The sequence below is a fragment of the Drosophila biarmipes genome, chromosome 3R (genome assembly GCF_025231255.1).
Source record: "Drosophila biarmipes strain raj3 chromosome 3R, RU_DBia_V1.1, whole genome shotgun sequence".
NCBI lineage: Eukaryota > Metazoa > Arthropoda > Insecta > Diptera > Drosophilidae > Drosophila > Drosophila biarmipes.
The window spans coordinates 25,274,146-25,299,869 of NC_066616.1; the positions used below are offsets into that span (position 1 = coordinate 25,274,146).

General features: G+C 48.8%; 2 protein-coding genes across 9 annotated transcripts; both read left to right on the forward strand.

The window, feature by feature from the left end:
• The first annotated feature begins 371 nt into the window (after nt 1–371).
• On the forward strand, nt 372–3,463 carry LOC108024870 (translation initiation factor IF-2, mitochondrial). 3 transcript variants are annotated; one of them, XM_050889005.1, is made up of 6 exons: nt 372–595; nt 701–821; nt 877–1,445; nt 1,500–1,919; nt 1,977–2,813; nt 2,878–3,463. In XM_050889005.1, exons 1-5 carry the CDS (start codon nt 449–451, stop codon nt 2,808–2,810), a joined length of 2,091 nt encoding a protein of 696 aa, XP_050744962.1. In that variant the 5' UTR covers nt 372–448; the 3' UTR covers nt 2,811–2,813; nt 2,878–3,463. The 3 variants fall into 3 exon arrangements, with proteins under 3 accessions (XP_050744962.1, XP_016950503.1, XP_043946841.1); XM_017095014.3 differs by having other exon boundaries at nt 1,977–2,892; XM_044090906.2 differs by having other exon boundaries at nt 459–595; nt 712–821; nt 1,977–2,892.
• A 1,395-nt stretch (nt 3,464–4,858) lies between these two features.
• On the forward strand, nt 4,859–25,677 carry LOC108024586 (papilin). 6 transcript variants are annotated; one of them, XM_017094589.3, is made up of 18 exons: nt 4,859–5,300; nt 14,178–14,238; nt 14,304–14,482; nt 14,731–15,759; nt 15,871–16,174; nt 16,231–19,846; nt 19,945–20,124; nt 20,419–20,589; nt 20,706–21,799; nt 21,877–22,060; nt 22,124–22,318; nt 22,386–22,556; nt 22,816–23,381; nt 23,450–23,600; nt 23,938–24,354; nt 24,467–24,625; nt 24,875–24,991; nt 25,056–25,677. In XM_017094589.3, the coding sequence occupies exons 1-18, from the start codon at nt 5,278–5,280 to the stop codon at nt 25,223–25,225; spliced, it is 8,787 nt and encodes a 2,928-aa protein (XP_016950078.1). In that variant the 5' UTR covers nt 4,859–5,277; the 3' UTR covers nt 25,226–25,677. The 6 variants fall into 6 exon arrangements, with proteins under 6 accessions (XP_016950078.1, XP_016950081.1, XP_016950079.1 ...); XM_017094592.3 differs by lacking the exon at nt 23,938–24,354; XM_017094590.3 differs by lacking the exon at nt 20,419–20,589.
• Nucleotides 25,678–25,724: the final 47 nt, after the last annotated feature.

A 25,724-nucleotide genomic window follows, 5' to 3' on the forward strand; every position in this document is an offset into this window, starting at 1 on the left:
TTGTAAGTTTAAAGTAGATTTCAAGCCTTTGCTAATTAAAACAACAACACACGCCCAAAAGGTCTGTCCGAATTTAAGCAATTTCTAAAAACTTTAAATGAGATTAATAAATTGAATTTAGGCGCAATTATCGATGCATTGATATCGATATTAATATTTTACGTAATGTAAAAACCGTTTATACATTTATTCTACATGTGGAAGTGTACATTATTTTGTGCCTTACTAATCAGATTCTAGATGGCGCCAAAACTTAAACATTTTCATTTTTACATGACATGCTACGTAAATGTCAACGCGCCATCTACATTGGCCACCCTTAAAATGTACGGCAACTTTGTGAAACAGCTGATTGGAAGTTCCATCCCTGGTACAAATCGGCTGCAGCGGTTACGCGACTTAAAAGTTGAGTTAAAATTAATTAAAAAAAGGAAAACTCTCGTGGAAGATGTTTCGGGTCGTGAATATAAGTCGACTGGCCAATACCCTGCACTCCAGCCGCGCAGTCACACATTGGGAGCAGCACTCAACGACTCTACGGGAATTTCACGTGAATGCCGCACGCCTGAAACGCCGCAAAACAGCAGAGGAGAAGGTAGGTTTTAGAGCCACTGCGGCAGTCGCTCTCAAACTGTGAGCCGGTAAATTTTAAAACAATCAAAAACAAAAAAATAGAGGACACACTCACTAATTGTTTTAGAAATCCCCCAGAATTATAGAGTACTCTCCCAAGAAAGCACAAACGGCCGGCAGCGGAGCCACCGACATCTGGCGACACATGAGCGTGGCTGAACTGGCCAAGGAACTGCAACGGCCACTGGGTAAATATGGTTATCCCTTATTTAATCAACTAATCAAAGATCTAACCTTCTCCAGATGATGTCCAGGAGGCCATGCTGTATGTCAAGGGCGCCGACAATATTGAGGCCGCCTTTAAGCTGGCAGATCTCAAGATCATTCAGGAAATAGCCAAAAATCTGGGCGCCAAAACCAGGGTGGTGGCCACACCCGAGGTAACAAGTGAGGATGACCAAAAAGAACGCGATGTGGCCCCCAGACCTCCTGCTCCTCCAGAGCTCCTCCAACCGCGTCCACCCGTAGTCACCGTAATGGGCCACGTGGATCATGGCAAAACCACCTTGCTGGACTCCCTCAGAGGTGCTGATGTGGCTGCCGGCGAGGCTGGTGGCATTACCCAGCACATAGGCGCCTTCACTGTCACCTTGGAAAATGGAGAAAGGGTCACGTTTCTGGACACACCGGGACATGCTGCCTTTAGTGCGATGAGAGCTCGAGGAGCTGTGGCCACGGACATCATTGTCCTCGTGGTGGCCGCCGAAGATGGTGTCATGGCACAAACACGTGAAGTCATCCAGCTGGCCAAGGAGGCTCAAGTTCCCATTATCGTAGCGCTCAATAAGATCGACAAGCCAGAGGCTAATATTGTAAGAGCTAAAGAATCTTCCAGAAATAACCTACTGAATTACTTTTATTTTTAGGAAAAGAGCAAGCAAGAATTGGCCCAAATGGGACTTGCCCTCGAGGAGCATGGCGGTGATGTCCAAGTGATTCCAATCTCCGCCCTCAAGGGCACTAATCTTCAACTGCTGGCCGAGGCGGTCAGCACACAGGCCACCCTCATGGGACTGAAATCGGACCCAACGGGTCTGGTTGAGGGAATCGTAGTGGAATCAAAAACCGATCCCCGTCGTGGCAAGCTCTCCACCGCCATTGTATCACGTGGAACTCTCCGTAAGGGTTCCGTACTGCTAAGTGGCTTGGCTCATGCCAAAGTGCGAGGTCTCTTCGATCACAATGGCCAGCCTTTGAGTGAAGCTCCGCCAGGCACTCCCGTTGAGATTCTAGGCTGGCGCGAACTGCCCCTTGCTGGTGATCTCATACTCGAGGTGGAAACGGAGGTGAGTCTTGTTAAATTTCATATATTTCATTACACTAATAGCATTTTTTTCATTCAGAAAAAAGCTCATGCTGTTCTAAAGTATCGAGAGCACGAGGAGCAAAAGGAGAAGATCGAGTCCAGCAGCGATGAGATCCGAAAAAAGGAGGAGGAACACCAGGCAAAGTACAGAGCGGAGCGTGAGGCCCGCCGGCTGGCTGGACGCTTCCGAATGCGCGGTGGCCAGCGGGTCAAGCAAGTGGATGACAACGCGGGCAAGCCTAGGGTCAGTGTCATTATCAAGGGCGATGTTCATGGCTCCGTGGAGGCCATTCTTGACGTGCTAGAGACCTACAACAGCAACGAAAGCTGCCGCCTCGACATCGTGCACTATGGCGTGGGCAATGTGACCGAGGGGGATCTTGAGCTGGCCAAGGCTTTCGATGCCATTATCTATGCCTTTGCGGTCGAGTCACCTCAGGTGAAGGCTGCCAAAGAAGTGAACATACGCAGCTACAACATAATCTACCGGTTAATCGACGATCTGAAAGAGCAGCTGAGCAGCAAGTTGCCCCCCGTGGAAGTGGAGGAGGTTCTGGGCGAGGCCAATGTCCTGCAAAACTTCTTGATTAATGAGGGTCGCAAGGAAGTTCCCGTGGCGGGGTGTCGCTGCACCAAGGGAGTGCTGAAGAAGGCCCAAAAGTTCCGCCTGCTGCGAGATGGGGAGGTGGTCTACAATGGACCACTGGAGTCCATGCGACATCTGAAGAACGAGGTGGATACCATCAAGAAGGATGTGGAGTGCGGCCTACGCTTTAAAGATACCAAAGTGATACCCCAAGCCGGCGACATACTGCAGTGCTACACCACGAGCATGCAGGCCCAGCAAACGGACTGGGATCCAGGTTTCTAGTTTGTATGCCCGACTAAGTCTGCCTTGTTATCGCCAATTATAATCTATAGTTTTCTATTATATACAGTTTATATAAAACAAACCACTATCCGACTTCCTGTTGATCCCACTGCCGCCGCTGCCACCCTTCACCCACATACTTGGGCGTTTAGGATACCGATATTGAGTGGCAGCGGAACTGGGCGAAGATAAGGGAGACGTTCTAGCATCGAGAGCGACAGCGAGAGAAGCACCCCTGTCCCAGAGACGGAAGCTGTTCTAAATGGGTCATCGCTATGCTAATTGGAGTTCACCCAAACCAAGGCAGTGTCCGTAGCCCCCTATCAATGGCTTGAGATAGCAGGCTTCCGCCGCGATGCCAATTAGAACTTGGTCCTATAATTTCATGAATGGATGTTTTTATATCAAGTGTACGGCCTACAGAATTTGCTTGTACTTGCGAATTTTTTTATAATATCAAGCGCGTTCCATATATCGCTAGTCGCGGGTTCGCCTTGAAATGTGGATAATACATTTCTGCGACTTATTAGCTCACTGGAGGGCGACTTTCCCTGGACATGTGTTGATAAGGCCGGGTGTAAAAATAGACCTAGCATCAGGCTTATATAACCGATCCTCACGCATTATTCGGGCTAGTACAAGAATATCGTTTTATCAGCGAGTTGAAACTACTTTTTTGGCGGAAGCTGGCTTGCGGTTGAGATAATTTTAAATCCAATCATATAATTTTTGGTTTTTTAAATATTGCCAAGGCTTTTTGTTAGGTTTTAAATACATAATTCGTAATTTGAATGGGTTGCTTTTTACCGAAAACCACATCTGCCTAAAAAGTTCAAGAACTTGTAGTAACACCAAGGAAAACAAACCATGTCGATAAGGCTGGGCTATATCGTGTTTGTGTGTTGCCAGGCAAGGGCTGGTATTTTTCGATAGATTGTTCTCTTTTAAAAAAGAAGTTGTCATGCAAATTCTTTACATTTTTGGAAGGCTGATTGCTCTTGTGATTGCGTTCAAAGTCCGATTGTGAAATGCAAAAAGAAAAGAAAACTAAATGTATGACCCTACTTTTTGCTACTTTGAGTTTTTAATCATCTTGCTAGTCCTATTTTTTGGCGGAAACATGAGTTTCGGTTGAGATTTGAATGTTGAATGTGAACTATTAATAGAAACCCAAGCCGAGTGGAATGCGGAAATCATCGTTCAGGCTCTGACTTTTTCTGGATGGGCGAATTTCATGAATGAAACGATCGAATTTCGTGAAACCGATGCTGCGGCTAACTAATATGCTGCACCAATGACGCCTCTGCAATGCCAGACTGCAATTTATCCCACCACAGAACGGATGCCTAAATTTGTCTGTGAAACGGGCGAAAAATCAGAGTAAACAACACATCGCACATGTGTTTGCCAGTGGTAATTAGAGGGAAATTGAGATGCATTTTGGGGGTATGACAAGTCAGGATCACTGGCCAAAGGATGTCGGCACATGTGTTGTCAGGGGCGGCTCATTAGCTGATCTTGACTGGAATCCGTGCGAGAGTGCCATGCGAGAGCATGTGGAGGGCAGGGCCAGTAAATCACTTGCCAACTTCGGATCGTATCGGCTGGGTTCGCTCCTCGCACACGTGCAACGCATAAAGATCAGTGAGAGTCGCGTCGAGTTGCCGGGGAACCAGTTGTTACAGTGCCAAAGACTGCAAAAAAAAAAGAGAAGAACTGAAAAAACGCCAGTCGACTTTAGTCTCCGGTGGGGGCCGGTTGGCAAAGGATCATAAACTAAACGATTTTATATGTACTACTTACACTGGCTAGCCCTGCGCAGCATCCAGAGGAGTACTGCTGCCATAGAGCACCCTCTAGAGACCGATCGAAGTCGCGAGCTCGAGATTAGAAGGGACGGAAGCCGTCCTATCGCTGTAGAACTAAAGCTAAATGGCCACAGCTACATAGAGCTGCGATATCACTGCTGCTGCTTCCGATCCGCTGCTTTGCTGCTGCTTTTGCTTTGCTTCGGCTTCTGTGCCACAGCACAGCACAGTACCAGCACAGCAAGGCACAGAATTAGAGCGATCGCATACGACTCGATCAGTTGCTGGCGTGCCGTCAAACCCTGCGGATGTGTGCCGAATCGAGTCGGATCGGAGATTTGGACCCTTGGGATAGTACCGCGATAGCACCGATCCGATATTGTGTCCTGTGGCAATGCGCAGGCGCAAAGTGCCGAGTACTCTTCTGATTCTTAAGTGACAAGTTCTGTGCCGCATAATTAAAACTCAAGTGCTGTTACCCCGTCGAGTGTGTGCCACTTCAGCAGGGACAAGGAGGTGAAACGATACCGCTACGAAATACAAACATAAAAAATACACCGAGAATAAAATATATATAGTCGATATTGGAGAGTGTGGGAAGCGCGAAAAGTGAGGGGCGACGTCTATTGTGTCCCGTCCTGTCAGCAAGGAGCCACAAAATGGATTTATCGAGGCGGTTGTGGTAAGCATCTGACAAACATGTATCTGTATCCATTCGAACGCGACAGATGTAGCAACTGCAATCCCTGAAATTGATTCCCTTTGTGTTGCTAGCAAATTACTGTGTCAATTGGAATTTTAATTCCGTTTGAACTACATGCGCAAACACTTGACACGGGTCCCTCCTGCTCATCTGAGTCCTGCTCCTGTTGCCCCCCGCCTCTGGCATCCTCCCGTTGGTCCTTCCACATGTGCGGATGTGGGCGTATCCTGGCTACGTGCTCGCTGTGCAACAGGCGCTCCTCGATGTTGACACTGCGCGCGACTGCCATTATCCTGGCCAGCATTTTGTTTGCATGCCAAATTACATTGCCAACTTAATTGAAGTTTGTTAATGAAAATTGCAGCATTTTTCAAAGCGCTTTCAAAGCCCTTCTAATGTGTTTGTGTGCGCTGCGTCCCCTGCGTCCTTCGTCCTGGCAAAAATGTTTCCATTAGCAATTAAGCCCTGAAAGTTGTATCAAAAGTTATGGCCTTAATAGTGGCATCGCAGTGTCCTCTTCATGGAATTTAATAAATACAATTTAATCAATTAAATGATGGGCATATGATGGAGGAATGAAAATATCCCTTATAATTAGGCTAATTTGGGGCTGGCCAAATCAATTTCCCTTGAAACATCTCAATTTCCGGCAGCGCGATTTGACTTCAAACAGCCGGATCGGTGGCCCTCCATCTCCTCCAGCCAGAAAATGTGGCCCAGAAAATCGTGCCATTACCTCACCTGCACTCCATCGACAGGTCTCTCTGTTTCCCCAGCGTGCGATGTGTGTGCGATTCCGAAAAAGAAATCAAATCAAATGTTCAAATGGAAATGTAAATATTTATCCCAAAGAGTTGCGTTCGTAGGTGAAGTGCGTGCGCTTTGAAGTGCCCCAAAAATGTGTAGAGAAAATAAAGTGGTCAGCTTCTTGGACAGATACTCGAGCAGAGCAACTCAGAGAGGTCGGTTCAAAGTTGAACCGAACTCCAGAGATCTCGACGGTTTTGGCTGCTCTCACGCACATGCTGGACATCCCAGCCCTATCTTGGCCATAATCTCCATCTCAGCGAGGCCCGTTCTTCGCTGCCCGTTGACCACAAGCGTTGCGTGCGTTTTATTTTTGGCCAAAGTCATAAAGTCCCCGACACCGTCGCACATAAAAGGCCAGAAACTTGTTCCTCGGCCAACTGGCAGTTAGCGCATCCATTCGTCAAGCATTTTAAAGTTTTTCGTTTTCGCGAAAATTGTGCGTTAGCCACTTGAAAGCGAAAATCTCTGTCAACGTCAGGGGAAAACTATAGATCTCGACATTTTTTAGCTGTACTGCTATAAAAATGTGGCCACCACATGACCCATGTTGGCCAGAGTTTGAGGACACACATGGTGTCCGGCGGGGCAACTAATCACAGTTCGCAGGAAATCATAGTTTTCGCCGGCAAATTCTGTTCGAACTAATGGAAAAGTTCTTGAGAATCAACTTGAAGGCAGCGTTCCTGTGCAGGGTATCTGATCTTTCGGCCAGGCCAAGACCAAAGCCTGATAATCGCCAGGCCCACAGCGGGTCAACATACGTATAACCATCATCATGTCTGTAGTTTAATGGCACAAACTAAACGTTTTAACGCACTCGGTAAATCAGTAACCGGGCATCTTGTAGGTCGTATCTCGCCAGATGAGCCGCCCGTGTGTGTGGCCATTAAGTGGCCAAAATATACATTACATTAAGCGAAAATTTGTGACTCGTGACGTCTTTGAACTTGACTCCAGACGACGATGCTGTTTGAGATTGGAAGATCTGCCATAGGAAATCTCCACTCCGAGAGGAATTCGTACGGCCCCATTCGTCTTTCTGTGGAATTAGGATCTTGTGTATTTAATGAAAATTCCCCAATCTAAATATAAGACTTTACCTATGCTGATAAATTGTAGCCGCCCGAAATGTTTGTTATGTTTCAAGTATAATATTCTGCGGAAAACACTAAATTCTGACCCCGGCAGGAAAATGGATGCAACAAGAATAACACGAGCAGCGTCTAATTGCCCACACATAGTTGCTGGGCCAAATTGTTTATTGAGTGTGATCCGTGTGCGAGCCGCACTATAAACACTAAATTTTCCAAATTTATGCTTTCGAAATGATACACGCAGAGCCGGTTGCCTTGAAACTGGGAGTGTAGCACAAGTCCGCACAGTAAACACACGCTCGAATTGCATAATTGATCCTTAATAGCTATAAATAAATCAGAGAAAGAAAATTCTGAAATGTTGATCTAGCGAAGTGGGTGCTTTTTCTGCCCGGCAAGTGTGCGAAATCTGCATATTCTGTAATCTTTGGAATGGGTGAAAACCCCGCCCGGAAATGGCATGTGTGCCTGGGGATGGATTTCCGCGGAATATCGAATGATGCGGCAAATGAGCAGCAAATTATGTTCAACAGACGCCCCCCTTGTTGCACTTGCAGCTTGCAGCGAAATCCTGCGGATCGGCCCTTGCTCATTCCATGCCTCAATTGCCTCCCAAGTTCATGGCGGCAATGTTGCACGCTGCATTTGCCACATGTGCTGGCAATCGGAGCCCCTTGGACCCCATTGGCCCCCATCCATGAGGCCCCCCAATGGCACGGTTAATGGTTTCGCGACCGAAGATCCCCGGGATCTTTCCCATGACTTAATGTCTTATGCTTAATTAACAAAAGACTGCCGACTCCGCGGCGTTTAATTATCCTATAGCCAAATCAAATGTGTGAGTGGCAAATAACTTAAGAGCTATTGTTAATGTTTGCCCTGCTATATAAACAGCCACACACACACACAATCGGATCGATCAGCCGCCGACACGGGGTCATCGCTCCCAGCAAACGCGGAAGATAAAAAGGATGCCCCAAAATATGCCGCCGCAAAAATTGCACAGCCTGAAGAAGATACAGAAAAAAAGATACAAAACGCAGAGAAGGAGAAAAAACCATGGCATGACTGCAGAAATATCCAAAAACTCTGCAGATCCAACAAGGAGGCACAGGCAGAAGCCAAACGATGCGTCACAGGCAGCAAAATATGTGCCTAAAAAGTTCTGCCGGAGGCGGGGAGCCGGTATAAAATAAGGGGCATGCAACAAGTGAATTTATAAATCGCCGCCAGCCGAAAGCCAAAGGAAGAGCACCGCAAAAACATAAAAACCCATAAAAATGTTTTGGCGGACGACAGACGGACGATCGGTTTGACGGGGTGTTCTTGGGAAACGTGATGCGCATCTTGATGACAGCAAATGAACCGAAATGCAGTCCAAATCGATGGCCCTTCCTGGGGGTCAGGGACGCAGCCCTTTTCGACTTCCGACGGCCCGTGTATGTGTATAAAATACCTGAACTGGCAGAAAGGAATCCCAGAGACGCAAGGAAGCCACTATCCCTGAAAACTGACAAGTACTGAAACAATAAGCGCACCCGTAATTGCGCCATAAATCAATGTCTGCTCCACATTTTATCCGTCAGGTAAACGTACTTGCTGACATGATAGCGTTTAAGCCAATCGCCTGGGTTACCGATTCGATTCGCAGGCCATTGTAAATAACTGAAATTTGTTTGCGTCCAGCATGGGAGTTGGTCATTGTTTATTTTAGATTTCTTGGCCCAGAACAGGTCGTTGAAACTAAGACAGATATTTCTATTTGGCATAAGTAATGTGGCATTTAATTACCTTCTGTTGTTGAAATTATAAAAATGATGAGCCAGCAGAACTGAATTTCCCTAAAAAATAGCCTTTCTTAAAATAGTTTTTGCTGGAAAAGTATATGTTGTGTGCTTTTTATGTACCTTAGTTTGGCGCTAATTAAGTGCTGAGATATGCCTGCTCATTTGGCATCCTGTGAGTGCTACTTTCGATTTCCCTCCACCTTTTTTTTTATTACAAGTTGGCGCTAAAATGTTTACACAGAGACCTGATTAATAATCCCCCGCTGGCTGGGGGGCCAAAGTTCAGAAGGGGTGCCAAAGTGGATGTTTCCCCAGGCCCCCTTTTGAGTGCTATTAGCCATAAGTGAAGTCAAGCAGCTTGTTGCAATCTCGAACCGAATGAGTTGGGCAAATAGAAAACTGCCAGTGTTTGTGCGGGTGGTGGAGGGGGCGGGGCCTTGGGGGGTCTTGAGAGCTCTTTTCGAGGATGGGAAGTCGCGACAGCGGCATTATGATGCCTCTAATTAGCTGCACAGCACTGTTGATTCTCTAGCGGAGGCCGCTGCAGCATGGGCCGTAAAAATTTGTTTACCAGTCGAACACTTTGCTGCCGCCGCTGACGGCGAGTGAAATTTATGGGTCAGTAAGTTGGCCAAGTGAAACGCATAGTGAAATCTGTCTTTCCCTTTTTTGGACCCTGGTCTCCAATGCGCATTCTGTTTGCTCATTTGCACTGCTCATTTGGCCAAACGCGTGGCAAATATTTCATTAGGCATTTGAGCAAACTTTGTTGTGCCTTTTAACCCTTCCACTCCCTCTCCTCACCCTCACTCCCTCTCCTCACCCAACCCCAGAGAACACAAATGCAACTTTGTGTGGGCATCGTCATCGTTGGAAAATTGGTAGAATGTTGCATAATCTCCATGCTGCAGCAGCAGCATTGCTTTGTCTGCCTCTCGTAAACACTTGGGGGCAAAATGGGCGTATGTTTATTATTTTCACTACTCAATTAAGTTAAATTAATTTCGAAATTGATAATTGCTTGGCCAGGCTGTGCAAGTGTTTGGCTGCCAGTCAAAATGGCAGCAGCACTGCAGCACTGCAGCTAGATTTCCCATTCCCCCTCGGCGGACTGAGGATGTTGCTCCATCCACAGCTCCATCTCCATCTCCACTCTCTGTGTGCCTTGCTTTATGCAAATGCAATTAAAATTTCAACAATGCAAACATTTACTTCCGTTGCAACAAATGTCGTCGTTCCACCAGCTTTCTGCCCCCGTGCCAGGCCCGCATCTTCTGCATAGAGTCATCATCATCGTATCGTCATTGGAGTCTCGGCGGGAGGAGCAACCCCATCATCCTCATCGTCGGCATCATCATCGCGTGGCAACATGAGCATTTACCTGGCCACACCTCAGCCACAATTTGGCGTTTTGCATTAGTCTCTGCTTGTCTTGCGATAATTGTATGACTATGTAATTGTATTTGAACAAACGGGTGTCACACATCTGCACGTATCCTTCCGCCTAATGAGGTGGATCCCAGTGCACAATTGCCGCCTGGCGTCCTGCGGCCAAATAAAACGCACTAACGAAGCTGATTAGAACTTAGTGCCCAAATTGATCAGGTTCAGATAAAGCAAAGGGTTTCACAAGCTTTAATTACACAGAAACAAATTGAGATACATATCTTATGTCACTTCTGAACATGGGTTTTATCTTTTTGATCATTGAATTATGTAGAAATATTTTTATTTGATAGAGATATAATTTCTATTTTTAAGATAAATTGGCAAAATAATGTATATCTGTTATATGAGGAAATAATACTTAATATCAAACAATGTGGATGAAGTATTATAGAATTCAAAAACTTATTTTATTATCTATTCTGAAACCCCATTCATTCATTCATCAAAAATATCCTTATAGCGCATAAAGATTTCTCGCAGTGCAGGGGTTGCTGCATTTATCCGCACTTTCAGTTTGCTGCAATTAAATCAGTTGCTGCCTGCAACATCGAATTCCTTTCGTTCTTTACAATCAACATAAAAAAGCGAAAGGGGCCAGCAGAAGTCAAACGGTTGCAGCTGGCGAACCGGGGGCCATGGGCATTCCATCTTCATCAAAGGGCCCCGGGATCTGCAGAGGCAGCTGTGGAATGGGCGCTCGCATTGGAATCCTCATGGATGCAGCTCCAGTATTGCAGGCCCCGCCATTTGATTAAGTTGATGTTGCCTTGATCAATTGGCATGGGAAAGGCCCAAAGATTCCGATTCCCCATAACAAGTGGGTGGTGGTTGGGCCTGAAGTGGGGGAATTCTACTTACTCGACCTCGCGGATGAGTCATGTAAACAAATCCAACGTCAGTTCTCAACGGTCAGGTGTGAAATCTGTTCAGCATGTATTTGTCTTTGGGCGGCAGTTGTTTGGATTTCGACTCGCCACACTATATTTTCTTTTCCGAAAGTTTTGGATTCCGCTTTTGTTTAGCCATAACTTGTTGCCGGTCTTGAGTTTTGGCGGCTAAGTGCACGCACTTGTGCAGTAAGTGCCGCTGATAATGTTGATGTTGTAGCTTCGGCTCATTAGCAGGCGCTTTATTTACGATGGTCGTTGCAACATTTTACACAACAAAACATTGTTTTAGGAGTACGAACATTCTTGAAATTCTTTTTAGAGATCAATCCCTTACACCGTAAAATATTTTTTAAGATTCCAAGAATGGAATGTCCTACAACTTAGAACTCGTAATAAAATTTCCAACCAATTGGCATTCACACATTAAAATTTTATTTTTTATCAATTTTCATAAAAAATATCGTTTTTTTCTTTCGTAAAATCGCCTTTTCCACCCAAAAAAGTACGTTTGGCGAAAAAAGTATTGTTTTACCCTCTGCGACATAATATTTACATCCGATATAAAATATAAAAATTATGTTTATAATCTTTGATGTAAGTGTTATTTATCTGGTATTTCATTATCTTTTTCTTCGTGTGTATACGGATTCCACCCCAGAATGCACTTGTTGCATGGAAGGCATTTGAAAGCCATTACACGATCGTGAATATATCTCTGGCATGGATGCGGAGTGAATATCTTTTAGCTACTCGTTCTGCAGAGAGTGTATATACATATTTAGAAATATGTGTCTGGCCTGGATTTGCATTGCACGCTGCAGTTGTTCAAGTTGACTGATAATGGCTGCAATTGTGGAGCGAAAAAGGGAGCATTTCCCTGCACTCTCACTGCACAAATGCAGTGATTGCCATGGCCCCTTAAAATATTATCACCGCTTAGAGCCCCAACCCAAATGCCTTTGTAATGCTGCGAGTACAATGAACAATGGGCGGCTATTGTGGGACCATTTCTGGCCAGAAAGGCCATAAAGATGCCTTTAGCGACCCGTTAATTGGCCCCCCGAAGCTTTGATCTCGCCTGCCAGCCAGCCAACTAAATCCTGGTCACAAAATGGGGTCAGAGATTGTGGCTCCGGCTCCCGATGTTAGTCCAGTCGACGTGGCGCACACTGTATTATTGTAAACTCCCAGCCGAATTTAGCATTTCCGTCTCCAGTTTGCTATGACATTTCTGTGGCGGCGCGTCGGTGGTTCACATGACATGTGTAACTTATTTGACGATTGCGCCAACTGTTTGTGCCACTGTCACGTGGCATCCGCCGCATGTGGCAATAACAATGTTATTTCCCCGCCGAATCTCAATCCCAAGTATTCGGGTTGAGGGTCTGGGGGTCCGAGGATTTTGCGTAATCAGCAGTCGCGTATGAAATCGAAATCAAGAAGTGCGCTCTTGCGGTTTTCGCCGCCTCAGCGGTTTCCTTGGAACTGCCCAATTAATCGAGTTGGGTCTGGGGAGTCCTCTAGAGTCCTGGTATCCCAGTATGCTAGTATCCTGTTTGCATGACGCAATGCCTGGAGAAGGAGTGAAGAACTGGGCGTCTGGGCGACGCCGCCCCTGCTCAATGGACTGTGAAATGTGTGCCGTTGTCGGTTTGCCATTCGCCATTTGCCGTTGTCCTTGCCAAAGCAATAGGTGTCCTGGCATTGGTTTCAAAAGGGAAATGCGCTCAAATTGCATTAAAATGCCAACACAGAAGCATAAAAATTATGGCCACACTTGGCGCCCGGTCCTCCTGCCCTCCGTTGCTCTGCTGCCGGCTGTCATAAGCAGCACGCCTGCTGCGTTCCAAGGACCAAAAGGACGTCGGGGTTGTCCTCCGAAAGTCAGGAGGCGAACGCCACCAGTCGGAGGCGTCCAAGCGGAACAAACCGAGAGGCTCCCCGCACGCAGCAGTGTCAGAAATTAAATTGGCAAGCCCCCAACAAAAAATCCAGGAGCATGAAGAAGGAGGGGGGCATGGATGCAGTGCAGCAGCGGCAAACGTTGCCTGCAACATTGAACGCCTTTGACATATTCACGCAACTTGTCCTCGGGGCACGAAACGACATCCTCCTTGGATAGCAGCAGAAGAAGAAGTTAAGAAGTCGCAGGGATTCGGCGGCGTCGAATTGTCTGCGGCATTATCGTATATTTCCCTGGCTTTCGGTACTTATTATTTGCTTGGATTTTGTGCTCCTCTTTCGTTTTGGCAAATCGGCAGGAAGCCCTGCTAAATTATGTCTTGTTTATGTGGCATTGCATATTTATGGTCCGTGCACGCGGCGCATAATAAAAAATTGTTACCGAAGAAATTGCAAATTTTACTTGACCAAGTTCCCCATTCTTTTTCGCAATCTCAAGCCCGCGACATTCCCTCCCGACTTTTGCGGCCGCAAAAACAAGTTCAATGTTTGCTTGCTCTGGCCAGTGAGCATAAACAAGTTCATCATGTTGTCGCCGCGAAGCCCCACAAAAGTTTGTTTGTTGCCCCTTCGCTGGACCTGCGGGGTAGGGTCTTTTTGAGAAAGTCCCAGTCCAAGTTTGCTCCTCCCCCGCCATCCAACCATCCAGTTAGCCATCCATCCATTCAGCCTGTTGCTTCTCCATCTCTAATGAGTCTGAGCACTCGTGTGTCCGCAGAGTCAACAAATATATCTGTATAGTATGTGCAACAAGTCAACACGTGACTTCGGTCCCATGATTTTAATGAATGGCTTGGCCAAGTTGGGCGAGGTTATGTCTGGGTGGCGTTTAATTAAATTGCCTTCTCCGCTTTCCACTTGCAGCTCAACTGCCTTGGTAGCATTCATTGTTCTGGCCGGCATCCATGATTCCCATAGCAGATTTGTAAGTATGAAGGGGTCAAGATAGTCAAGGTTCTTGAAGCTAATCCCCTTTTGAATGGTTTTCAGGCTGGACTAAGACAAAAAAGACAATATGGGGCGAATATGTATTTGCCGGAGAGCTCCGTGACGCCCGGCGGCGAGGGTGATGATCCCGATGAGTGGACAGCATGGAGCTCGCCCTCGGACTGTTCGAGAACCTGCGGCGGTGGAGTGTCCTACCAGACTCGAGAGTGTCTGCGCAGAGAGTGAGTATACCAGAACCACATATAATGGATCAAAACCAAATTATTCTTATTCAATTTAATGATACAAACTTCAATGGTTTGTGAGTATCTGCAAAAGTGACTAAAAGCATGCTATAAAAAAGATTAGTATGCTGGATTGCTATTAGGTATAGCATACTTTTAGGCACCTATATCACCGATTTCAAATCTTTCATTTGCTTTGTTAGTTTTCCTTAAATCAAAATTAAATGTATTCTTATACCCTCCAGCGCCCGTGGCGATGCAGTCTGCAGTGGAGGCAGTCGCCGCTACTTCTCCTGCAACACACAAGACTGTCCGGAGGAGGAACCCGACTTCCGGTCGCAGCAGTGCTCTCGCTTCGATAGACAGCACTTCGACGGAGTCCTCTACGAATGGGTGCCCTACCTAAACGCGCCCAATCCCTGCGAGCTGAACTGCATGCCCAAGGGTGAGCGCTTCTACTACCGCCAAAGGGAGACGGTGATCGATGGAACCCGCTGCAATGACCAGGATCTGGACGTGTGCGTCAATGGAAAGTGCATGCCCGTGGGCTGCGACATGATGTTGGGCAGCAATGCCAAGGAGGACAAGTGCCGCAAGTGCGGCGGCGATGGTAGCACCTGCAAGACGATCCGCAACACCATCGCCACCAAGGACTTGGCTGCAGGCTACAATGACCTGCTGCTCCTACCCGAGGGTGCTACCAATATCCGCATCGAGGAGACGGCGCCGTCCAGCAATTATCTGGCCTGCAGGAACCACAGTGGACACTACTACCTGAACGGCGACTGGCGCATTGATTTCCCACGCCCCATGTTCTTCGCCAACTCGTGGTGGAACTACCAACGCAAACCCATGGGTTTTGCGGCCCCCGATCAACTGACCTGCAGCGGCCCCATCTCGGAGAGCATCTTCATTGTGATGTTGGTGCAGGAGAAGAACATCAGCCTCGACTACGAGTACAGCATCCCGGAATCCCTCAGCCACTCGCAACAGGATACGCATACGTGGACGCATCACCAATTTAGTGAATGCAGCGCTTCCTGTGGCGGTGGAACTCAGAGCCGAGTGGTCACCTGCAACAACCGCATCACCCTGGCAGAAGTCAATCCAGCTCTGTGCGATGAGAAGTCCAAGCCAGTCGAGGAACAGGCCTGCGGCACGGAACCATGCGCTCCCCACTGGGTGGAGGGCGAGTGGTCCAAGTGCTCCAAGGGTTGTGGAGCCGATGGCTTCCAGAACAGAAGCATCACCTGCGAGCGGATTTCCTCCTCAGGGTAAGATATTATGATTTACGATGATAATGTAATGTAATTAATTTGGGTCCCAACTATTGCGTTTACATACCTTTCTTGTAAATCAATTAAATCTTGTGGCTTTTAATTTAGCGAGCACACAGTCGAAGAGGACGCTGTTTGCCTCAAGGAGGTGGGCAACAAGCCGGCCACCAAGCAAGAGTGCAACCGCGATGTAAAGAACTGCCCCAAGTATCATTTGGGCCCCTGGACGCCATGTGATAAGCTCTGCGGCGAAGGAAAGCAGACCCGTAAGGTAACCTGCTACATCAAGGAGAACGGACGCAAGCGAGTCCTGCCCGAAGAAGATTGCGTGGAAGTCAAGCCTGAGGTGGAGAAGTCCTGCCTTTTGACGCCCTGTGAGGGCGTTGATTGGATCATTTCTCAGTGGAGCGGTGTAAGTAGTGAAGTCAATTCTCCACCCCTCACATACTGAATTCGATTGTCCTGTAGTGCAACGCATGCGGTCAGAACACCGAAACGCGCACGGCTATCTGTGGCAACAAGGACGGTAAGGTGTATCCGGAGGAGTTCTGTGAACCGGAGGTACCTACTCTCTCTCGACCATGCAAATCGCCCAAGTGCCAGGCGCAGTGGTTCTCCTCGGAATGGAGCAAGTGCTCTGCTCCCTGCGGAAAGGGCGTCAAGTCTCGCATTGTCCTCTGCGGGGAGTTCGATGGCAAGACTGTGAGTCCGGCTAGTGATGACTCAAAGTGCGATAAGGACACGAAACCAGAGTCAGAACAGGAGTGCGAGGGCGAGGAGAAGGAGTGCCCCGGTGAGTGGTTCACTGGACCTTGGGGAGATTGTAGCAAGGCGTGTGGAGGTGGGGAACGAGTTCGTGAAGTCCTGTGCCTATCCAATGGAACCAAGTCCACAAGCTGCGATGAATCAAAGGTCGAACCGCTATCCGAGAAATGTAATCCAGAAGCTTGCACGGAAGATGAGATATTGCCCTTGACTAGCACCGATAAGCCTATCGAAGATGACGAGGAGGATTGTGATGAAGATGGTATTGAATTGATCACCGACAGCTTGCCAGAAGTCGAAAAGAACGCCGCTGTTATAGATTTGGAAGACAAACCGAGTACGGATACGACACCTGAGGCTGAGGAACTTATGCAAAGTGATAGCCCGACACCTTTCGATGAGTCAGATTCGACTGGTACCACTGTTGAAGGATCGGGAGATGAAACCGATTCAACCACCGATAGCGGTATTTCTACAGAAGGAAGTGGCGATGATGAGGACACTTCTGAGGCTTCCACTGATCTCTCCAGCTCGACGACTTCTGACTCGAGCTCCAGTGACTCCAGCTCAAGCGATTCCAGTTCCAGCGTTTCCAGCGATTCGACTTCTGAGGCTTCATCATCTTCAGTGTCCGATTCCAGCGACTCCACAGACCAGTCTACAGAATCGACGGGTGTCTCAGACAGCTCCACTGATGCCTCAAGCTCAACGGAAGCGTCCGCATCGGACTCAACAGATGCTTCAAGCTCTTCAGATGCTTCTGACTCTACTGTTACTACAGACTCTACATCCGAAGGTTCCACGGAAGCTTCGAGTTCAACAGATGACTCTACTGACTCTTCAGACAAAACTTCAGACGCTAGTGAATCTACATCAGAGGCTTCATTTTCGTCTGTGTCCGATTCTAGTGATAGCACAGACAGCTCTACTGACGGTGCATCCAGCACAACTGACAGTGTATCCAGCTCAACGGAGAGTTCTTCGGACAGTACTCAAGAGGCCACGTCTGACTCTACAGTCTCTTCGTCTACGGACTCCACTTCGGATGAAACAACGGAAACCACCCCCGAGTCATCGACTGAAACTACCGAATCATCTACCTTGGACGCTTCCTCAACCACTGATGCTTCCTCAACCAGTGACGCTTCTTCAAGCTCGGATGCTTCTTCAACTGAGAGCTCAACTGAAGGTTCCTCTTCCACTGCAAGTTCGGACTCCACCGAATCCACTGTGGTATCTAGTGATGGCTCGACAGATGCTTCCACTGATGGCACGACTGACGGGGCTACCGATGGATCTACTGATACTTCAACTGATGCATCTACTGATATATCTACTGAAGGATCTACTGATGAATCTACTGACGGCTCTACTGATGGTTCTACTGATAGCTCTACCGATGGCTCTACCGATGGATCTACTGAATCCTCTGTATCAACCGAAAGCACTGAGGTTAGCAATGGAAGTTCGACCACTGAAGGAAGTACCGTCGATGACGACAGTTCCACAAGCTCTTCCATCGCATCAGACTCAACCGTTACAGACTCGTCATCTTCCACAGATGTTTCTGGATCCACAGAAACCTCTGCGTCTACAGATGCTTCCTCCACAGACTCAACCGAATCTACTGAAAGCACTCCAACTGGAGAAACTAGTGATACCACAGAAAGCGGACCAACTGAGGAGAGTACTACCGAAGGATCTACTGAAAGCACTTCTGAAGGATCCACAGACAGCACCCAGTCTACAGACCTTGACAGCACTACCAATGATATCTGGAGCACCAGTGACAAGGATGACGATTCAGAGACCAGTACTCCATACTCCTTTGAGTCTGAAGTTGGCAAGGGCAAGCCCCGCAAGTGCAAGCCCAAGAAGAGTAGTTGCGTTAAGTCCAAGTACGGTTGCTGTCCGGATGGCAAATCCACACCCAAGGGACCATTCGACGAGGGTTGCCCCATTGCTAAGACCTGTGCCGATACAAAATACGGTTGCTGTCTGGACGGAGTGTCTCCAGCCAGGGGCAAGAACAACAAGGGTTGTCCCAAGTCCCAGTGTGCTGAGACTCTCTTTGGATGCTGTCCCGACAAATTCACCGCTGCCGAAGGAGAGGATGATGAGGGATGTCCGCAGACAACCACTGTACCACCTACAACCACCACAGAGGAAACGCAAACGGAGCCTACCGAGATTGAGGGGTCAGGAGAGGATTCGACGACATCTGAGCCAGATGCCGGGAAGTCCTGCTCCTACTCGGACTTCGGTTGCTGTCCCGATGCGGAAACTCCCGCCAAGGGTGAGAACTTCGAGGGTTGCGGTGCTGAGCCAGAGAAGCCCAAGGGCTGCAGAGAATCCGAGAACGGTTGCTGTCCTGATGGTCAAACTCCAGCCAGTGGTCCAGATGGTGCTGGATGCGCGGGCTGCACTCGGGAACGTTATGGATGCTGTCCGGACTCCCAGACCCCGGCTCACGGTCCCAACAGGGAAGGATGCTGCCTGGACACCGAGTTTGGCTGCTGCCCCGACAACATCCTGGCCGCTCGTGGACCCAATAACGAGGGATGCGAGTGCCACTACACGCCCTACGGCTGCTGTCCGGACAACAAGTCGGCGGCCACTGGCTACAACCAGGAGGGTTGTGCCTGCGAGACGACCCAGCATGGATGCTGTCCCGACAAGATTACCGCAGCCAAGGGTCCCAAGTTCCAGGGTTGCCCCTGTGAGACCACTCAGTTCGGCTGCTGTCCCGATGGAATCACCTTCGCCAAGGGACTACACAACCACGGATGCCACTGCCTGCAGACGGAGTTCAAGTGCTGCGATGACGAAAAGACCCCGGCTAAGGGACCCAACGGCGAGGGATGCACCTGTGTGGAGAGCAAGTTCGGCTGCTGTCCGGATGGAGTTACCAAGGCGACGGACGAGAAGTTCGGAGGATGCGAGAATGTCCAGCAACCCCCGCAAAAGGCCTGCAGCCTGCCCAAGGAAACGGGCAACTGCACAAACTTCAGTGTCAAGTACTTCTTCGATGTATCCTACGGAGGATGCGCTCGATTCTGGTATGGTGGATGCGAGGGTAACGACAATCGCTTCGACAGCGAGACCGAGTGCAAGGACACCTGCCAGGACTACAGCGGCAAACATGTCTGTCTGCTGCCCAAGGCCTCTGGACCCTGCACGGGATCCGATAAGAAATGGTACTTCAATGCGGACTACAACCGTTGCGAGGAGTTCCAATACGGCGGATGCTACGGCACCAACAACCGATTCGATACCAAGGAACAGTGCCAAGGAAATTGCTCTGCCAGCGATAATCTGCGTAAGTATAGCTCTGTTTTCAATAGTATGTCTATCTTATATGTATTTTTGTACGATATTACTATACCATCTTCTATATCTCAATTCTTCTTCCTTCAGCTCCCTGCGAACAGCCCGTGGAAAGTGGTCCGTGTGCCGGAAACTTTGAGCGTTGGTACTACGACAACGAGAGCGACATCTGCAGACCCTTCACCTATGGAGGATGCAAGGGCAATAAGAACAACTATCCCACGGAACATGCCTGCAACTACAACTGCCGCCAGCCTGGCGTGCTTAAAGGTTTGAGATCTGATTTAGTATTTCGTGGTGCCTTGAATGGGGTAATGGTAATGGGACTAGTTGTTTGCAACGTTATGCTTTGGTTTATGAGTATCTTTAAGCTTAAACCCTTTGGTTTCTCCTGGTTAACGGTATGTTCTTCCCACACTTTCCTTCTCCCCCGAAAAACTGCTTGGTTACTTTATTGTATGTGCATGATTGCTTGTTACTTGCTATGCCGATCTCCTGAATCTGCACCCGCATTCGAATCTCCTCCTGCACCACCAAACACCTCCACCATCCTATGAATCCCAGACCGCTGTGCGCTCCCTAAGCAAGCCGGTAATTGCAGTGAAAAGCTGGCCAAATGGCACTTCTCCGAGAGCGAGAAGCGCTGCGTGCCCTTCTACTACACGGGTTGTGGTGGCAACAAGAACAACTTCCCCACCTTGGAGTCCTGCGAGGACCACTGCCCCCGGCAAGTTGGTAAGCTTTAAATGTTGTCTGCCCCTGGCGGCTGCTTTCAGTGTGTTTTCTGTGTTCTATCCAATTCCAAACACCTTGCCCTACTGACACTCTATTCGTAACATTGCCACAATTAGCAAAGGACATCTGTGACCTACCTGCCGACACGGGCGAGTGCGATAACTACGTTGGCAGTTGGTACTATGACACCAGGGATCAGGCCTGTCGCCAGTTCTACTACGGCGGCTGTGGAGGCAACGAGAACCGCTTCCCCACCGAGGAATCCTGCTTGGCACGTTGCGATCGCAAGCCGGAACCAACAACCACCACCCCCATTCCGGCCAGGCCAGCTCCCAGCAGCCGGGACATTTGCGAGGAGGAAGCCGCCCCTGGTGAATGCGGTGAATGGTCCCTCAAGTGGCACTTTGATCAGAAATATGGCGCATGTCGTCAGTTCTACTACGGCGGCTGTGGCGGCAATGGCAATCGCTTTGAAACGGAGTCCGCCTGCCAGCAGCGTTGCTCCAGGCAGCAGCCTCCTGCTCCTACTGCACCACCAACTCGCGCTCCTACCAGGAAGCCAGCTCCTCCTCAAGCTCTTGCTCAGTGCAGTCAGCCAGTGGATCCAGGTCAATGTGACCAATGGGTGCTCAATTGGAGCTACAATGAGACGGTGGGGCGCTGCCAGTCGTTCTACTATGGCGGCTGCGGTGGCAATGATAATCGCTTTGCCACAGAGGATGAATGTTCGGCTAGCTGCTCTCCCAACATAGACACCCGCTTTGGCGAGCCCGAACCCGAACCCGAACCGGAACCTGAACCAGAGGAACCTGTGGACGAACCCCACCTTGACACCTCCAAGTGCTTCCTGGCTCCCGAGCCGGGCAATTGCTACGAGAACGAGACCCGCTGGTTCTACAACAGCCAGGAGGGACTCTGCGATGAGTTCGTCTTCACGGGCTGTGGCGGCAATGCCAACAACTATGCCAGCGAGGAGGAGTGCCAGACCGAGTGCAATGACGCCCAGACCACCTGTGCCCTGCCCCCAGTCCGAGGACGATGCAGTGACCTCTCGCGACGCTGGTTCTACGACGAGCGCAGTGGCGGATGTCACGAGTTCGAGTTCACCGGATGCCGCGGTAATCGCAATAACTTTGTGTCGGAGAGCGCTTGTCTGAGCTATTGCAGGGGTCAGGGTCCGGTGGAACCCGAGCCACAACCTCCAGCAGCGGTAAGTTAAAATATTTCGATGGATCATCAAACTAAAGTTCTTTTTATTACCACTTGCTTATTTTTTTATTCTTTCAGACCTACTCCGTGTGCACCCTACCACCAGAGGCTGGAGAGTGCGACAACCGCACCACCGTGTGGTTCTACGACAACGAGAACATGGCCTGCACGGCCTTCACCTACACAGGATGTGGTGGCAATGGAAATCGCTTCGAGACCCGCGACCAGTGCGAGCGGCAGTGCGGCGAGTTCAAGGGAGTGGGTAAGTTTTGGGCAGCCGGGTTGGGGTCTTGAGTGTTTCAGGTGCTATAATCTCTTGTGTCAGACGTGTGCCATGAGCAAGTGACGACGGGTCCGTGCACCGATTGGCAGACCAAGTACTACTTCAACAAAGAGAGCCAGGCCTGTGAGCCCTTCACCTACGGCGGTTGCGATGGCACCGGCAACCGTTTCAATGATCTGTACGAGTGCCAGACAGTGTGCATAGCCGGTCGCGAACCGGCAGTAGGCTCGACCAAAGGTAACATATATTTTGGGGGGGATCCTGGAGAGTCCTTGGGCTAACCCTTCTTCCGTTGCGCAAGTAGATATCTGCCTGCTGCCCCTGGCGATGGGCCGCTGCAATGGACCTTCGGTGCAAGAGCGCCGTTGGCACTACGACGATTCGATAGGAAACTGTGTGTCCTTCATTTACCAGGGTTGCTCCGGCAACCTGAACAACTTCCGATCCTTCGAGGCATGCATGAGCCAATGCCGACGTAAGACCCACCACCAGCCACCACTACTGCACCACAAAGCTCACTGCACCACAGAGCTGACTGCACCCACCCACCCATGAATGCACCTTGCAATCTGCCCTCACCCAAACCGCTTGTTCTCGTAGAATCTTTAGAGTAGCATCTGTAATAGTTGCGATTAGTGCACTTTCACTAGACATAAGAATGCACGGGTTTTGGGGAATGGAAGATCTCTCTGTCAAGTCCGGCTTAACTGAATCGTAATTCCCCTCTCTTCCAGCGGATGGCAACGACCTAGACAATGGTATTGGACAGAACCCTTGCGATTCCTTCGACGCCGAGTGCCAAGAACTTCGTTGTCCGTATGGTATACGCCGTGAGGCTGCCCGATCCCAGCCAGAGTGCACGCAGTGCGTCTGCGAGAATCCTTGCGATGGCTACAGCTGTCCAGAGGGCCAACAGTGCGCCATCGACGTGTCCAGATCTGACGATCGCCAGTTTGCCCCAGTCTGCCGTGAAATCAACAAGCCAGGCGAGTGTCCAGCTCTGTCGGCCAATGCCAGTGGCTGTATCCGCGAGTGCTACTCCGATGCCGACTGTCTGGGCAACAACAAATGTTGCAGCGATGGTTGCGGACAACTTTGCGTCCATCCTGCTCGTCCCACACAGGCACCTCGTACTCAGGCCCCTGTGGTCGCCTATCCGGGCGATTTCAGCGCTGCTCTGGAACCCAAGCAACCGCATGAACTGGATGTCCAGACTTCCATCGGTGGTATCGCCGTCTTGCGCTGCTTCGCCACCGGCAATCCAGCTCCGAATATCACCTGGTCGCTCAAAAACTTGGTGGTAAGTTGTCGAGGGGGCGACAAATCCTGTTTCGTAACCTTTTTAATGCTTTACCATGCCTTTCAAAGATCAATACGAACAAGGGTCGCTACGTCTTGACCTCCAACGGAGATCTGACCATCGTGCAGGTGCGTCAAACTGATGATGGTACCTATGTTTGTGTGGCCAGCAATGGCCTTGGTGAACCCGTGCGACGAGAGGTTGCTCTCCAGGTTACAGGTGCGTTGAAAAATTTGCTACTATTACGTCGTTACATCGTTACTAATCTTAAGAATGTGTAAGAATTTGAATATTGTTTCAATCCTGTGGTCCGATTTCTCTAAGAGGAAGTTAACATGAAGTTAAATGCTTAATTTAACGAACTACAAATCATATTTCAGGGTGCATATCTATTAACGATTACCTAATAGTTGGAAAACCGACTTATACCATCTAAAACGTATAAACTCTCTCATAAGTTTTGGTGATGGCTACGTAACTAACCGCTTTATATTGCAACCTTTGCGCATGCTGCCTGCTTTTCCGTAACTGCTTGCTTGAAACTCGGTGACGGTAGCACCCGTAAGCCTGCCTCCGTACATTTACGGCGACAAGAACGTCACCCAGATCGTTCAGCTGAACCGCCCGGCGGTGATTCGTTGTCCCGCCGGTGGCTACCCGGAACCGCATGTCAGCTGGTGGCGCAAGGGACAGATGTTTGGCCTCAAGAATAACCTGATGGCCCGCGACTACTCGCTGGTCTTCAACTCCATACAGTTGACTGATCTTGGTCTCTACACCTGCGAGGTGTACACCGTGGGTCGTCCCGTTTCGCTGCTTGTCACCCTGAAGGCGGTGGGTCCAGTGCGGGCCCAGAACCACGAGGAGGCCGAGTACTTGCAGTATGTGCTCGACCCGGCCACCCGTCCGGTGACCCAGAGGCCCATCTCTCCCTTCCGACCCACTCGACCGGCCTACGTGCCCGAGCCCATTGGTAAGTATCGCACATTTGCATGTTTCGGCTGGCCTGGCATGGTGTTTGATCTACTTCGTAAGGGGTTTCTTTGGTTACCGAGGAATTAACCTTTTTTTGATCTTATGAACAGTGAATGTCAACGCCGTGCTGGCGCTGGACCCCAAGAACAGCTACTCACCGGGATCCACCATTGTCATGAGATGCTCGGTGCAGGGCTATCCTGTACCAAATGTCACCTGGACCAAGGACGATGTGCCTCTCTATAACAACGAGCGGGTTCAAATTATATGTGAGTAAAGAATACATAAGCCATATATGGAATGCATAGAACTAGGATCGACATAAGTCAAATGAAACTACTTTCATTGGAAAATAAAACTCGAGAGAACTTTGGTGTTGATATCAAGAACGTTTCTTCTCAAATAAGGCTAAGGCTAAGATTAATGCACAAGCTGGGAATCTTTGATCTGTTCTTTTTCCGTTCTCAAGGACAGGTGTATTACCTTATAATTATATCAAATCTTTTATATTTTTACAGCTCAGCCACACAGTCTGGTACTGAATGATGTGACCCCCGAGGATTCGGGCAAGTATACCTGCAGGGCCAGCAATGCGTACACCTACGCCAATGGAGATGCGAATGTGTCTATACAATGTAAGTTATGAAGTTTAAGTTCTTCATCAAGAGGTTATTAAAATTATATATTTTATTTAATCAGCTGTTGTACCTGTGTCGCCGGAGTGCGTCGACAATCCGTACTTCGCCAACTGCAAGCTGATCGTCCAGGGCAAGTACTGTACCAATCCGTACTACACCACGTTCTGCTGCCGATCCTGCACGCTGGCGGGCCAAGTGGCCACGGCCCCACTTCACCCCAACGCGGTATAATTCCACACAGAGAGCAGAGTAATTTTGTTTAACTTTCGGATTGAATTGAGCTTAAACGCACCACACAAGAATAATTGGATCGACATTCGGCGATTCCAGAGCCCATCATTCAAAAGCAGAGAGACCAAAAAGCCAACCGTTGCTTAGCCATAGCCAAACATCATAGCCTACTGATCAAGAACGAGTTAACTTCTTTATGCTGTAGTATTTTACTCTCTTCCAGAACAAAAGCAAATAGTATTAGTGTTTTTATGTTTGTGTTCCTATTTATTCTTGATAACGAGTAACCTTTAATTCAATCGAGGAAAAAGAGTGGCTAAAACGAATTTGCCTTTTTTAATTTTTAGTTTCTACGACATTTCTGTGCAACGAGTAAAGCATTTAAGCCTAAAAACCAATAATTGTAAATAAATTAAAAGTATATAATAAAGAGTGCATATGTATAAAGATGAGATTTCGGATGGTGATGATGGGATGATGGGGCCCCCGATTTCAAAAA